This window comes from Urocampus carinirostris, chromosome 6 (genome assembly GCF_059441175.1).
Source record: "Urocampus carinirostris isolate Australia breed hairy pipefish chromosome 6, RoL_Ucar_1.0, whole genome shotgun sequence".
Taxonomy (NCBI): Eukaryota; Metazoa; Chordata; class Actinopteri; order Syngnathiformes; family Syngnathidae; genus Urocampus; species Urocampus carinirostris.
The window spans coordinates 973,914-986,393 of record NC_142354.1 but is presented as its reverse complement, the minus strand read 5'-3'; the positions used below and the strand labels follow the sequence as shown (position 1 = coordinate 986,393).

At 39.2% G+C, this 12,480-nt stretch overlaps 1 protein-coding gene and 1 pseudogene across 4 annotated transcripts in view; both read right to left on the bottom strand.

Moving 5' to 3' along the window:
* Positions 1-12,480, bottom strand: part of LOC148363495 (dedicator of cytokinesis protein 3-like) — a 163,099-nt gene that overhangs the window by 54,370 nt on the left and 96,249 nt on the right. For 3 of the 4 annotated variants that reach the window (XM_088337390.1, XM_088337393.1, XM_088337391.1), the window contains 5 exons: positions 12,286-12,390; positions 7,872-7,970; positions 4,048-4,142; positions 3,880-3,955; positions 3,703-3,803 (listed from right to left, as the gene is read on the bottom strand). In XM_088337390.1, coding sequence (XP_088193516.1) covers positions 3,703-3,803; positions 3,880-3,955; positions 4,048-4,142; positions 7,872-7,970; positions 12,286-12,390 — 476 coding nt within the window. The remainder of the gene's footprint in view (positions 1-3,702; positions 3,804-3,879; positions 3,956-4,047; positions 4,143-7,871; positions 7,971-12,285; positions 12,391-12,480) is intronic. The other variant, XM_088337392.1, reaches the window with a different exon arrangement.
* On the bottom strand, positions 5,796-5,931 carry LOC148363496 (U2 spliceosomal RNA; annotated as a pseudogene).

The following is a 12,480-nucleotide window of genomic DNA, read 5'->3' as shown; positions in this document are numbered from 1 at the left end:
TGCGTAAAATTGGATTCCAGGTTGCATTACGCATGTTCATTTTCCAGCTTTGATCTAATTACAGCCAGTAAATTTGTATACAATTATGTTGGGAATCTTATTTGCTAACCAATGTGTCAATCAAAATTCGAAACGGTTACTTCTGGCTGAGGTTATTCAGAACTACAGAAAGTGATCTCCGTTTTATTTAACAGGCCCGTATAGGCTAATGCAGGCTGTGGACCGTGAAAAAAACCTGCTATTGGCCAAGAGTGGTGTAAATCAAAAGGTCAGAGGCTGACTACCACATTGAGAATAATTTCACAAGTCTGTTCATTTTTAAAAGAGTGTTTTGGAATGTAACCAATGGATTATCACAAGGAGCTTCCAACAAAGCAGATATTCTTCTAAATCTACGCTCAAAACACAATTATATTCTATAGCTTATGAATGACTACTGTTTCATGCTGAAGATGTCTGCATATTGTCTGTTGCAAAATCCATTGCAGCCTGGTCATCCTGGAAGGAGGATTCCCTCATGTGCTGCCCCTTCTAAAGGTTTTTAATTTCCTCATGCTGAGGTTTAGAGTCCTTCCTTGCCCTAGTTTTTACAGCCCTTTGAGATTTCTTGTCTTTAAAAGCTATACAGTACAAATAAACATGACTTGACTTGGCTCCTTGCAAGTTCAAAATCCTTTCCTTATTTTGAGTGTTTACTAAACTTTAAACATATCAATCCTTAAAAACGCAAACAAATTAAAAAAAAAATAAAGCTGCGTGACGTCAACATTTTTAGGAAGGAGAAGCGGGGACAAATCCACACATTTAAATATAAAACAAGCTTTTACAGAAGAATTTTATGAAATGCTTACTATTCAGTGAGATCCAAATGTCACACTTCCCTGCCCCGTTATTAGCAACTAGGAACTTATTTTAACTAACACCGTGAAGATCCTGCATACTATTACAGTGTTCATAGCAGGTTGACTAGTAAAAATGAAAATAAATCTATTATATCTGTAAAACAAATTCTGAGATAATTCAACTCGGTCATAGTTTTTATTACCCCCAAAATTAAAGAAGTTTTCTGGAGGTCCAACAGCCATGCTGGAGAGCATGTGCAAAGGAAGACATCAACCGCATATATATTGGCTGTGTCCAAAAATACAAGATTACTGGGACAAATTATGGTTTGTTTTAAAGAAAATTGTCAGATACGGGATACCCAAAACATTCAAGATGCTCTATTTGGGGAACCTAACAGAAGAAATATTATAGAAAAAAGGAAGAATACCTTGTAAAAATTCCTCTAATGGCTAGCAAAAAGGTATTAATCAAGATTATGGTACAAACAAAAGCCCCCTTACCGTGGAGCAGTGGGTGTGCACTGTGGATGAATTATTTCTAATGGAACGACTCAGATTTTGGAATAAGAATACAGGAGACCCAATTTATGGACAATTGAGGAACATGGATGGATCACAGGAAAAATAAGGACACCACTAATAGACTAGTCTTCATAGTCTAAAATAATGATTCGAGCAGGGAAGATACTACCCTGCACTGCAATGTCGTCTTGTTTTATTTATTCATTTATTTTATTGTATTTTTTCCCCCCTTTTTTTCTTTTACCAACCAGCAGAGATGGGAAGCTGCGTCGTTGCTGTTGTGCACTTTCCGGACAAATCTCAACATGTTACCTAGTGTTTAATTTTGTAATTGTAATCCTGTGCAGTCCTTTGAGACATTTTTGTGATTAAGGACTATATAAATAAATGTGACTTGACTTGACTTGAAATGTGACTTGTTCTCTTTTATTGATGTTTACTATGTTTGTGGGGTCGGCAGTGGTTTAGGAGGTAGAGCGCTCGTCTTGGGATCAAGAGATTGCACTTCGAATCCCGGCTCCTCCGTGTTACATGTCGAAGTGTCCTTAGGTACCCCTAATGCCCCCAATAAGCAGGCTAGCGCCTTACATGGCTGCACGGCCGCTATTGGGAAATGTGAAGCACACTGTAAAGCGCTTTTGGAAGTCTTGACTTCAAAAGCGCTATATAAATGCAGATCATTTCATTTTTGGGGGGCGGCAGTAGCTCAGGAGGTAGAGCACTCGTCTTGGGATCAAGGGATCCCAGTTCGAATCCCGGCTCGTCCGTGTTACATGTCGAAGTGTCCTAGGGTAAGACACTGAACCCCTAATACCCCCAATAAGCAGATTAGCGCCTTACATGGCTGCAAGGCCGCTATTGGGAAATGTGGAGCACATTGTAAAGCGCTTTGGGAAGTCATTGACTTGAAAAGCGCTAAATAAATGCATTTCATTTCATTACTGTGACCCAATGCTAAATCTATTCCACCCTGGTCATCCAAGAAGAGGGATTACCACCAATGAGGCCCCTTCTCAAGGTTTCTTTTTTCCTCACGCTGAGGCTTTAAGTTTTTTCTTGCCCGCATGTTGGTTTAAGATCAGGCGATGGTGTATTTGTAATCTTGTGCAGTCCTTATAGACATTTTTGTGATTAAGGGCTATACAAATAAATGTGACTTGACTTGCCTTTTTTGCTTGTATGTTAAAAGGGGAAACAAAATTTAGTTTCAAAAAAAGAAAATTCTTTAAATAAAAGTTAAAGCCTTGGACGTTTTTAAAAATTGTTAGGATCATGTTTGTTTTTGGGAGATATTTTTTTATGATTAGTATAAAAAAAAAACTAAAAAAAGCAAAATAATACTTTCACTGCTGTCATTGTCTCCAACCATTTCAGGAAGATGGTATTAATAAGCATTACAGGAAAAACAGCTGCAGTTTGAAATATGTCCACCTGATGTTGACAAAGCCAGGTGCCAATCGCAAAGCAACTGGAGCTTTATTACTTTCTCTCTCTCTCATTATTTCTCTCTCTTTTTTTTCTATTTCCCTCTCTTCTGCTTTCTTTTTTTGTCTGTCTTTTTCACTATTTCTGTATTCGCTTTCCCTCAGTCTTTTTGCTCTCTGATGAATAAAGTATCCATCTATCTCTTCTCTCTCATTCACTCCTTTTCTTTTTCATTTCTCTTTAACTTTTGCTCTCTTCTCTGTTTCTTTCACTCATTTTCTCAGTATCTATTCCTTTCTTTCTCTTTATCTGTCTCTCTCTTTCTCTTTCTCTACATCACTGTCTCTCTTTCTCTCTTAATGTCTGTCTCTTTTTCTTTCATTTTATCTCTGTCTCGCTTTCATTATTTTCTCTATGTCTGTCTTTCTCTCTCTCTATCGCTATCTTTCTTTCTCTCTCGTTCTGTATCTTTCTTTATCTTTTTCTCTCCACTTTTGTTTCCTCACTTGTTTTTTCACTCTCTCTCTTGTTCTCTCTCTTTCTTTTTCCCATTCTCTCTTTCTGTCTTTCTTATTTTCTAACTTTTTCCCTTCCCTTTTCTCTCTCACTCTTGTTGTCTTTCTTTCTTTCTCTTTAATCTACTAGTCTGGCCCCTGTGAGAGTTCTTTTGACACCCCTGATCTAGATTACCACCAGAATTAGAATAAACATTTTAATTTATGCCCAGTATTAATCATAATCTTAATCAAACTTGAAAGCGTATTTGTCATTTTATCGAATGCACACACGGACTTTTGATTTTCTTGCAAGTCAAAACTTTATTGTTATAAGCAAAAACAAAGCTTCCATAATGCAAATGCAAATAGACGACACAGTTACTTTTTACGTCCCCATTTCAAGTCACGCTTACTTGTCTAAGATCTTCTTCCTTTTTGATGGACTCATATTTTCTAGCTGCAAACTGGGCTGGTTGATGAATAAAACTGCCAGACTGAAGTAGGAGCTCCACACCTAGTCTCAAAAAATAACCATCATCATAATCGGTAACAGCATTACTGATCCGCGCAAAAGTGTTATTGGTAGGTACCTTGAAGTCAAAGTCAGCTCCCACAAAGTTCTTAACCTGAAAGGGCGCGAGATGCTGTACTGAGTTAAGGATGATGCTGAAAAGAACAAAGGTATTGTGAAACACAATGTAAGTTTTTCTCAGAATTATTGTTAGATTTTCAGAATTATGGTTGCTTGTCAACCTTACTGGCTTGTCAGGAGCCTCATCACATTCCAGTCCCGAGGGAATACACTTAGCTTCATCAGGTTCCGAAACATGCACCAAATCTTCATCATGAACTCCTAATAAGACAAAAGTCTGTTCTCAGTCACTGTTGCCACAGTGACCTTTAAAAAAATGAATGTTACCTTCTTTTATGGTAACTCATTTGCATAACTGATTATAGTACTCCCTTGCTGTATCGCGGTTTACTACAGTATTCGCGTTTTTGATACATTGCGGATTTTGAATCAAATTGTCTTTATTGTCATTGATATTCAGTATCGTGCATTGTGTTATGGAGCAGACAGTTCACAGCAAATGCTATCACAGGGGCAGGTTGGGCTTTGTGTGTATGTGTGTTGGGTGGGCGAGTACACAAGTCAATGTGTCCACTACTACTACAGCTACTATTTTAGCCGCTCGTTACATTGAAAGAATTTCATCAATTAAATCTGTTTCTGAGGAAAGCCAGAAGAGCGTTAAGATGTGCTGATCCTCACCAGTTGCTGCGTGGAATGTTTTATGGTCAGGGAAGAGACTGAAGTGGTCGCGTCGTGAGTGAAATCAACAACGAGGCTGAAGGTCCAACTTATTGTTATGACTAAGGGGCCGGTCACACAGACATTTGCGGCTGAATCACGGCTAAAATTTTGCGTTTTTTTTTTGCCCGTGGTTGCCCGGGATGGAAAATGCGCAAAATTTGACAACTGTGGTATGGCCGGAAAAAGACGCCGGCGACTGTTCCGCTTCCTCATCGCGTCATTTCTGCGTCATTTTCTCGTGTGGACCACGAGTATAAAAGCTCCCGAGCTGGTGTTGTGCCCAAATCCGACTCCTACGCAAACACAAACACCCCCCCCCCCCCCCCCCCCCCCACACACACACACACCCTCGCGTGAACGCGCATTCTGCTGCGATCGCTTTTGACCTTTTCATCCGCGTTAACAAACGCATTTTGTAGAATACGATCGCACTTTATTGTTTAAATAAACGCGTTATATAGACTAGGATCTCCCAATTATTATAATTAGCTCGCTTTATTGTTTTAATAAGCGTTTAATATAGAATACGATCGCTTCTGATGAAAGCGCAGCAGAATGCGTGTTCACGCGAGGGGGGAAGGATTTACCGTTCGATTACGTTCACAACAAAAATAAAGACGGAATGGATTATGTTGTATTACATTCCCAACGATTGCAAGACGAAGTGAATTTGGTTATATGTTCGCCATTACATTTCCTATAAGTGAGATAAAACGAGGTATAAATAGTTGGAGAAGCGAGGAAGTGCAAATCTCGGCAGTAATGTATTTATCGGGCTGTAGAATCCATAAACGCTCTAGACACAGTCCAGTGAAAATCAAGATTTCAAGCTATGGCATCATATTTATTTTATTACCTTGAAAAGAAATGTCAAGAAATAAATATGGGTTAAGACGAGATCACTACGCTGACGGGGAGGGGTTTATTGAGGGTAATTGTTTTATCTATTTTCCTAATTATTCATTATCGATCAGATCATAACACGTTACAAAGCTTAGGAGCCGGGACTCTTACTCTCGGCCAAAAGGGGTTTTGGGGTTTTTAAGGGTTATTGTTCTATCTTCGTTATTCATTATCCATTATCCGTTATCGATCAGTTCATTATACGCTACAAAGCCTAGGAGCCGGGACACTTACTCTCAGCCAAAAGGCTAAGCTAAGGTCCTAGCCCTAAAGCCTTGTTGCGATCATTGCGAATGCACCTTTCCCGGAGGTACTGCAATACCGGGCCGATGCGTGGAGTGGACAGAGCAAGCTCTTATTCCATCTCCGGAATGCAAAAATCAAAAGGCCAAGCTAAGGCCAAGCTAAGGCCAAGCTAAGGGGTTTTGGGGTTTTTAAGGGTTATTGTTCTATCTTCGTTATTCATTATCCATTATCCGTTATCGGTCAGTTCAGAGGCCAAGCTAAGGACCTAGCATCAAAGCCTTGCTACGACCATTGTTAATGCACCGAAAGATTTATTCGAAATGAAGAGAAACTACGCTGACGGTGATCCATGTTCACCCCCTTGACGTCACGAGCACAATGGTGTGCTCGGCAAATCGCGCTGTATATACGCGGAGAAAGGCGTTTGACTGTCACACGCGTAACACGCTAATTTCACAACACCGCGATACAGGCGCAGAACATGCTATTACCATGCTCCGCCCACGATTACTCGCTGAAATTTCCCGTCCTACCCATGTGTAACTACGCCCTGGCCGCGGCCAGAGCACGTTGTTCCGCGTCATTTCCGCGTCATTACCTCGTGTTGACCACGTGTGCGGCACGCGGTTTAACACGTGCTCAAACTTTTGAGCAGCTCAAAAGTTTTGAACGCGGCCAAAAAATGAAAATTTCCGACCGCGAGTAAAGCACTGCTCTATCTCGTCTATATGGCGGTCTCTAAACGTCCAACAGCGCCCAACGACATCTACTTCACGGCCAGAAGCTTACGGCCGCGGTCCAGCCTCGATAAACTCGTGAAAGGCTGTGTCCACGCGCTCTCAAGAATTGAACAGCGCAAAATTTTTTCGCGCTGCCACCAGCGCGCGAATTTCCGACCTCGTGTTATGCACTGCCGTAACTCGTCTGAATGGCGATCTCAATGCGTCCTATAGCGTCCGCCCCAAAGTCAGAAATTTCTGGCCGTGATTCAGCCGCAAATGTCTGTGTGACCGGCCCCTAAGCTACATAACTCTCTTAAGCCACCCTTGCCTAGAATGAATGAATGAAGGAATTAGAATGAATTAGAATAGAATGTCTATTCTAATTCATTCTAACCTGCCTAGCCTGTATCTCACCTGTATCGCTGCATCATTTACCCATGAAACGGATGTCCTGGTGCTACAACTCATGGTAACTGCTACATGCTTGACTTTTGTATTTTAATCTACACAGAGACCTGGCTCATTCCGAGGGTCGCTGATGCTACTGTGCAGCTAGCTGGCCGCTCTATTGAACCATAAATTTCGTTTGACTATTGTGTAATGACATTAATGTAATGACATTGTTCCACGGACAGACTGAGGAGATCATTTCTTCCTCATGCCATGAGGCTCTTTAACTCCACCCGGGGGAGTAAAAGCCCACATTCAACCCCCCTTCACATTGCATATTCGTTTTACTTTATTATTGTTTTATTTTCAACACAAGGATACTGCTGGAAGTGTGAATTTCCCGGCGGGGATGAATAAAGTATCTATCTATCTATCTATCTATCTATCTATCTATCTATCTATCTATCTATCTATCTATCTATCTATCTATCTATCTATCTATCTATCTATCTATCTATCTATCTATCTATCTATCTATCTATCTATCTATCTATCTATCTATCTATCTATCTTTCTATCTATCTATCTATCTATCTATCTATCTATCTATCTATCTAAAGAACATTCATTTAACTGCAATTCTGTGTTTCATTTTTTTGGAGTAGATTTACAATTATTGTTTTGTTACATTTGCAAATATTATATTTTACTGATATCTAATAAGTGAATAAATGTTTTTACGTTGCAGGTTTTGACTATAGCGGGACTTTTTTGGAATATAACCCCTGCAAAATACAAATATCTCGATCTATGTTTTTTTTTAAATAAAAAATAATATTGATAGGATAGTTCATGTATTTTTGCCTAGAATTCAAATCAATGTTTTTTTTTACTAAAAAATCAATAGGAAGAACTAAATAGTACACAATGTCCCTTTAAGAACAATTTGTTTTTTTGTGCATGCCACTGATATTGTGTCACGAGACAACACAAACTTTGCAAATACCTTGAGCACTTCTTTGCTCTGGAAGCTCTCCATCAGGTGTTGAAAATGGATGTCAGTCATGTGACGAAGGAGGCACAGAATGCAGGACACGAACTCTCCCTGCCAAATGAATCCAACCGAAATCACAATCGAATTTCTGTAGGATGGTGGTACGCTGTCAGTCAGAGCCATGATGCCATGGAAAGGAACCACGATTGACGGGTCAACAACAGATACCTCCTTCCACCAGAGAACCCCAACCGGGGTTTGACTTAAAAGGTATGGATGGTGCACTCAAAACCAGGCTTGGGGAGTAACGGAATACAGGTAACAGCATTACGTAATCACACATAATCATAATACAAAGGAATGTAATTGTCTTCTGTCACATTTACAATAATAAAGACAATCAAATTACAGGTACTTTTTTTGTACTTTTGTTCCTGTTTTTTGGCGACTTTATAAGGGTACTGGTCAAGGCCATTGCCTGAATAAACAGCAGTCGAAAGCAAAGGAGTCTGGTTATTCAGGACGTCGTTCGCCAGCTGTCTAGTTCGGCCAAATCTGTAAAACTTGGCAGCGAGGGCAGCATACCATGTAAAGTACAACAAACGAAACACGAAACAAACAAGTATGAACAAAAAAAAACATGAAATGAAATGATGATTATAATTTAATGACTGGGAGCATGTGCCCCCTTCCACAGCATTCATGAATGCACCAATTCACATGTGTCTTATATTTACATATACATAATGCACCCATAGATTAATTGTATCCATCATAATTTCAATTACTGAGGCAACAGAGACAGAGAGAATATGATAAGAAGTCACAGAGTGTGTTGGGAATTTAGAAAATGAAAACTTTGTGTGTTTAAAACAATATTGGGTTATTGATGTGCTCTTAATATGAACTAAAACAAATCATATCTAATACGCTGTGTTTTTTTATCCTTTTTCTTTAAACGTGAGCACTTTTTTGTGGGACTAGAAGCAACTACCTGATCTTGGTTTCCAACAATTCTTTTTCAAAGATACACAAAATGTAGTAATTAATTTATATTATTTTGTATTTTATTAGCAGATTTGGTGTTGGACTAATTTAAAAGTAATCCAAAGTAATCGGGTTACTTTACTTTAATATTATAGAATTCGGATTACGTTACTGATTACGTTTTTCAACACTTAATTAGTAACTGTATCGGATTATATTTTTTAAAGTACATATATATATATATATATATATATATATATATATATATATATATATATATATATATACATATATATATATATATATATATATATATATATATACATATATATATATATATATATATACATATATATATATATATATATATATATATATATATATATATATATATATATATATATATATATATATATATATATATATATATATATATATATATATATAGCGTAAATTCCGGACTATAAGCCGCTACTTTTTTCCCAAACTTTGAACCCTGCGGCTTGTTCAGTGATGCGGCCAATTTATGTAATTTTTCTAACGGCCGCCAGCGGCGCTCCAGTACAAAAGGTAAGATTTAGACTGCAACTTCTTAGCTTGTGCACAAATTAAATTAGCGTAGACATATCCTCATCGTGCAAATTGCAATAAAAAAGGCACATGACGCAACATTCAAGTTAAACGCAATCGAGCCGTCCGATACAGAAGGAAACAGAGCTGACGCACGTAAAATTTACTTAGCGAGCGTGATGCTAGTGTTTTTTGAGATAAGGGAGCGTGGGACGACGTCTATGTGACAAAATGACCTTCCCATACTGAAGGAAGACGACTTTGATGACGTCGGTTATAAGGAGGAATATGAGAACGGTTTACCGTGCTTAGTCCAAGTACGGTATGTTTTTTTAACAGAGCTGTTTACTGTGTTGAGAGCGTGTTGCTAGTAGCGTTTTGCTTCCTTTCACAGGCACGGTTTGGGATGAAAATTTATTATTAAAGCTTTGAAAACTCTCTCGGTGTACCGTCTTTCTTTGTAAATATGTGTAACCATGTATAATATGTATTTGCAACTGTATATTTTTGTAATGTATTTATTTTAGAAACTTATTCTGATATTTTTTGTACGAGCAAATGAGAAAGAAGGGGCGGGGCAAACGCAGGCTGATGGGAAGTGGAGTAAAGGTGAGACGTGTTTGTGGACGCGGCCGACAATAGTGGATATATATTTTTCCCACCCTTACCTTTGGAAATATACACTTTTTTCCTTGGATTACTTTCAACGGGCACATGGACTCTGCAGGTCTGCATTAAATCTTAAGTACCGGTATCATTTTCCGTTCAATTTGCCGGCTGTGTTTTTCGGACTTTATCGGGTATTGGTTAAATTTGTGTTTGAATTGCGTTTTTTCAATGTGGGCGCATGCGGCTAATATACAGGTGCGGCTTGTGTATGTACAAAATCGATTTTCCTCCCGAAATGTGGTGGGTGCGGCTTATAATCGGGTGCGCTCTATAGTCCGGAATTTACGGTATGTGCATATATCCCAGCCATCTCCGGGCAGTGGGCAGGGGACACCCTGAACTGGTTGCCAGCCAATTGCGCACGTGGACAGACAACTCACTCGCTCAGTCACACCTAGGGACAATTTGGACCGGCCAATTCACCAAAATGCATGTCTTTGGAATGTGGGAGGAAACCGGAGTGCCCAGAAGAAACCCACGCAAGCACGGGGAGAACATACAAACTCCGCACAGTAAGGCCCCACGCAGGAGGTTCCCACGAACTCAGAACTGTGCCACACACGCGCTAACCACTGCGCCGCCGTGCTGCCCATATATATATATATATATATATATATATATATATATATATATATATATATATATATATATATATATATATTTCGGCCAATTGCAGGCTTTGTTTTGCCGCTTAAGCCTATGCCAGCCTGTAAATGATAAAAAGGATCCGCCCCTTGACCTCCAAATAACTTTAGCCAGTAGTGATCGATTCAAATGATGATTGACACATTGGTTAGCCAATGAAACGCCGGTAAATAAATCCCAGCATACACCGCGGACAACTTCGCATTCGGGGGAAAATCTAGTCGGCGGCTGCAAGTTAGTTGGAAGACTTTGCGACTTAATATTGATCGATAAATAAAGCGCACTGTATTATAAGGCGCATGGTCAGCTTTTGAAAAAAATAAAGGCTTTTAGGTGCGCCTTATAGTGCGGAAAATACGAAAATTAATTAATTAACATTAACATTAACATTAATGAATCGATGGTGTGGAAGTGGAGGAAGCATGAGGATGAGCTGCGCCAAGTAAAGAAGACTAAACAAAGTTTCAGTGGCAATAAAGCAAGTGAAGCAAATGAAGCACACTAATTCAGTGCTTGCCGTCATTCCGGGTGGATTGACAAAAGAACTCCAGCCGTTAGATGTTGGTGTCAACAGAGCATTCAAAGCCAGACTGCGTACTGCGTGGGAGCAGTGGATGACAGAAGGCGAACACACGTTCACCAAGACAGGGAGACAGCGCCGGACGACATACGCCACCATCTGTCGGTGGCTCATAAATGCCTGGGCTTATATATCAGTCTCAACTGTGGTCCGAGCTTTCAGGAAGACGGGAATTGTCCCAGAACTGCCAGACAACAACAGCGACACTGACTCAATTAATGATGACCTTGATGAGACGGAGCCGGACGTGTTGGATTGCCAATTCACTGAGACGGGCAATTCGAACACTGCAGAAGAAGAATTCGAGGGATTCGTAGATGAGGAGCTGATAGAGTGAGCTTTATGTTTTTCTTTGTGTGTTTACGTTTTACATTTTACAGTTATTATGTTATTGCTTTATTGTTATTGTTTTGCACTTGTGATTGTTTTTGCACATTACGAGTGTCACTATATTGCGATTGTACTAACGTTTAATTTACCATAAAAGTATTTTTTTTGCGTGTTGACTAAATAGAGGAAAAGTAAAATGTTATGCCTTGCGGTTGTTCAAAGATGTTAAAGATGTGTCACGAAAATGCTTTACCTCAGAGAAAATAATAAAACAGCTGTTTATTCATTTTGGGAGTGAATGGAGTTGTGGAAAGCTTGTTTGTTATCGATTAATAAAGTTTGACTGACCTATCTGACTGTTTTGTTGACATTCCCATTATTTGTTTTTGTAAAGTGGTGAAGGCAAATAAGCTATGCTTCTGCTCACCCCTTTCTGTGTACGGTATGTCTTGTTTTCTTTGTTTCTTTGTTTTCTGGTTTAGGTAGTTGCTCATTTTTCTCTATTTATACATGTTTTTGTTTTGAGAACATTTTTGACAATGTTCAGGAAGCTTTGCACTACTTTTAATGCATATTCAGAATAAGTGACAACATAAACAAAAAGAGATTCTCCTAACGCTGCTAGAGACATTGATGACCTCTTACCGCCTCCCGTGATCGGGCACTTTGCATAACTGATGACAAACTCTGCAGCAGGACTTCCAACAGGGACTCCACCATCATTTCCACCTCCTCCTCCACAGACATATCCTTAGGGAAAAAAAACATGTTTTCCGTGCTACTTCATATTTAGTTCTCTGAATCTCGATTGATTTCAAGTATTCATTGGGTATGTTTACA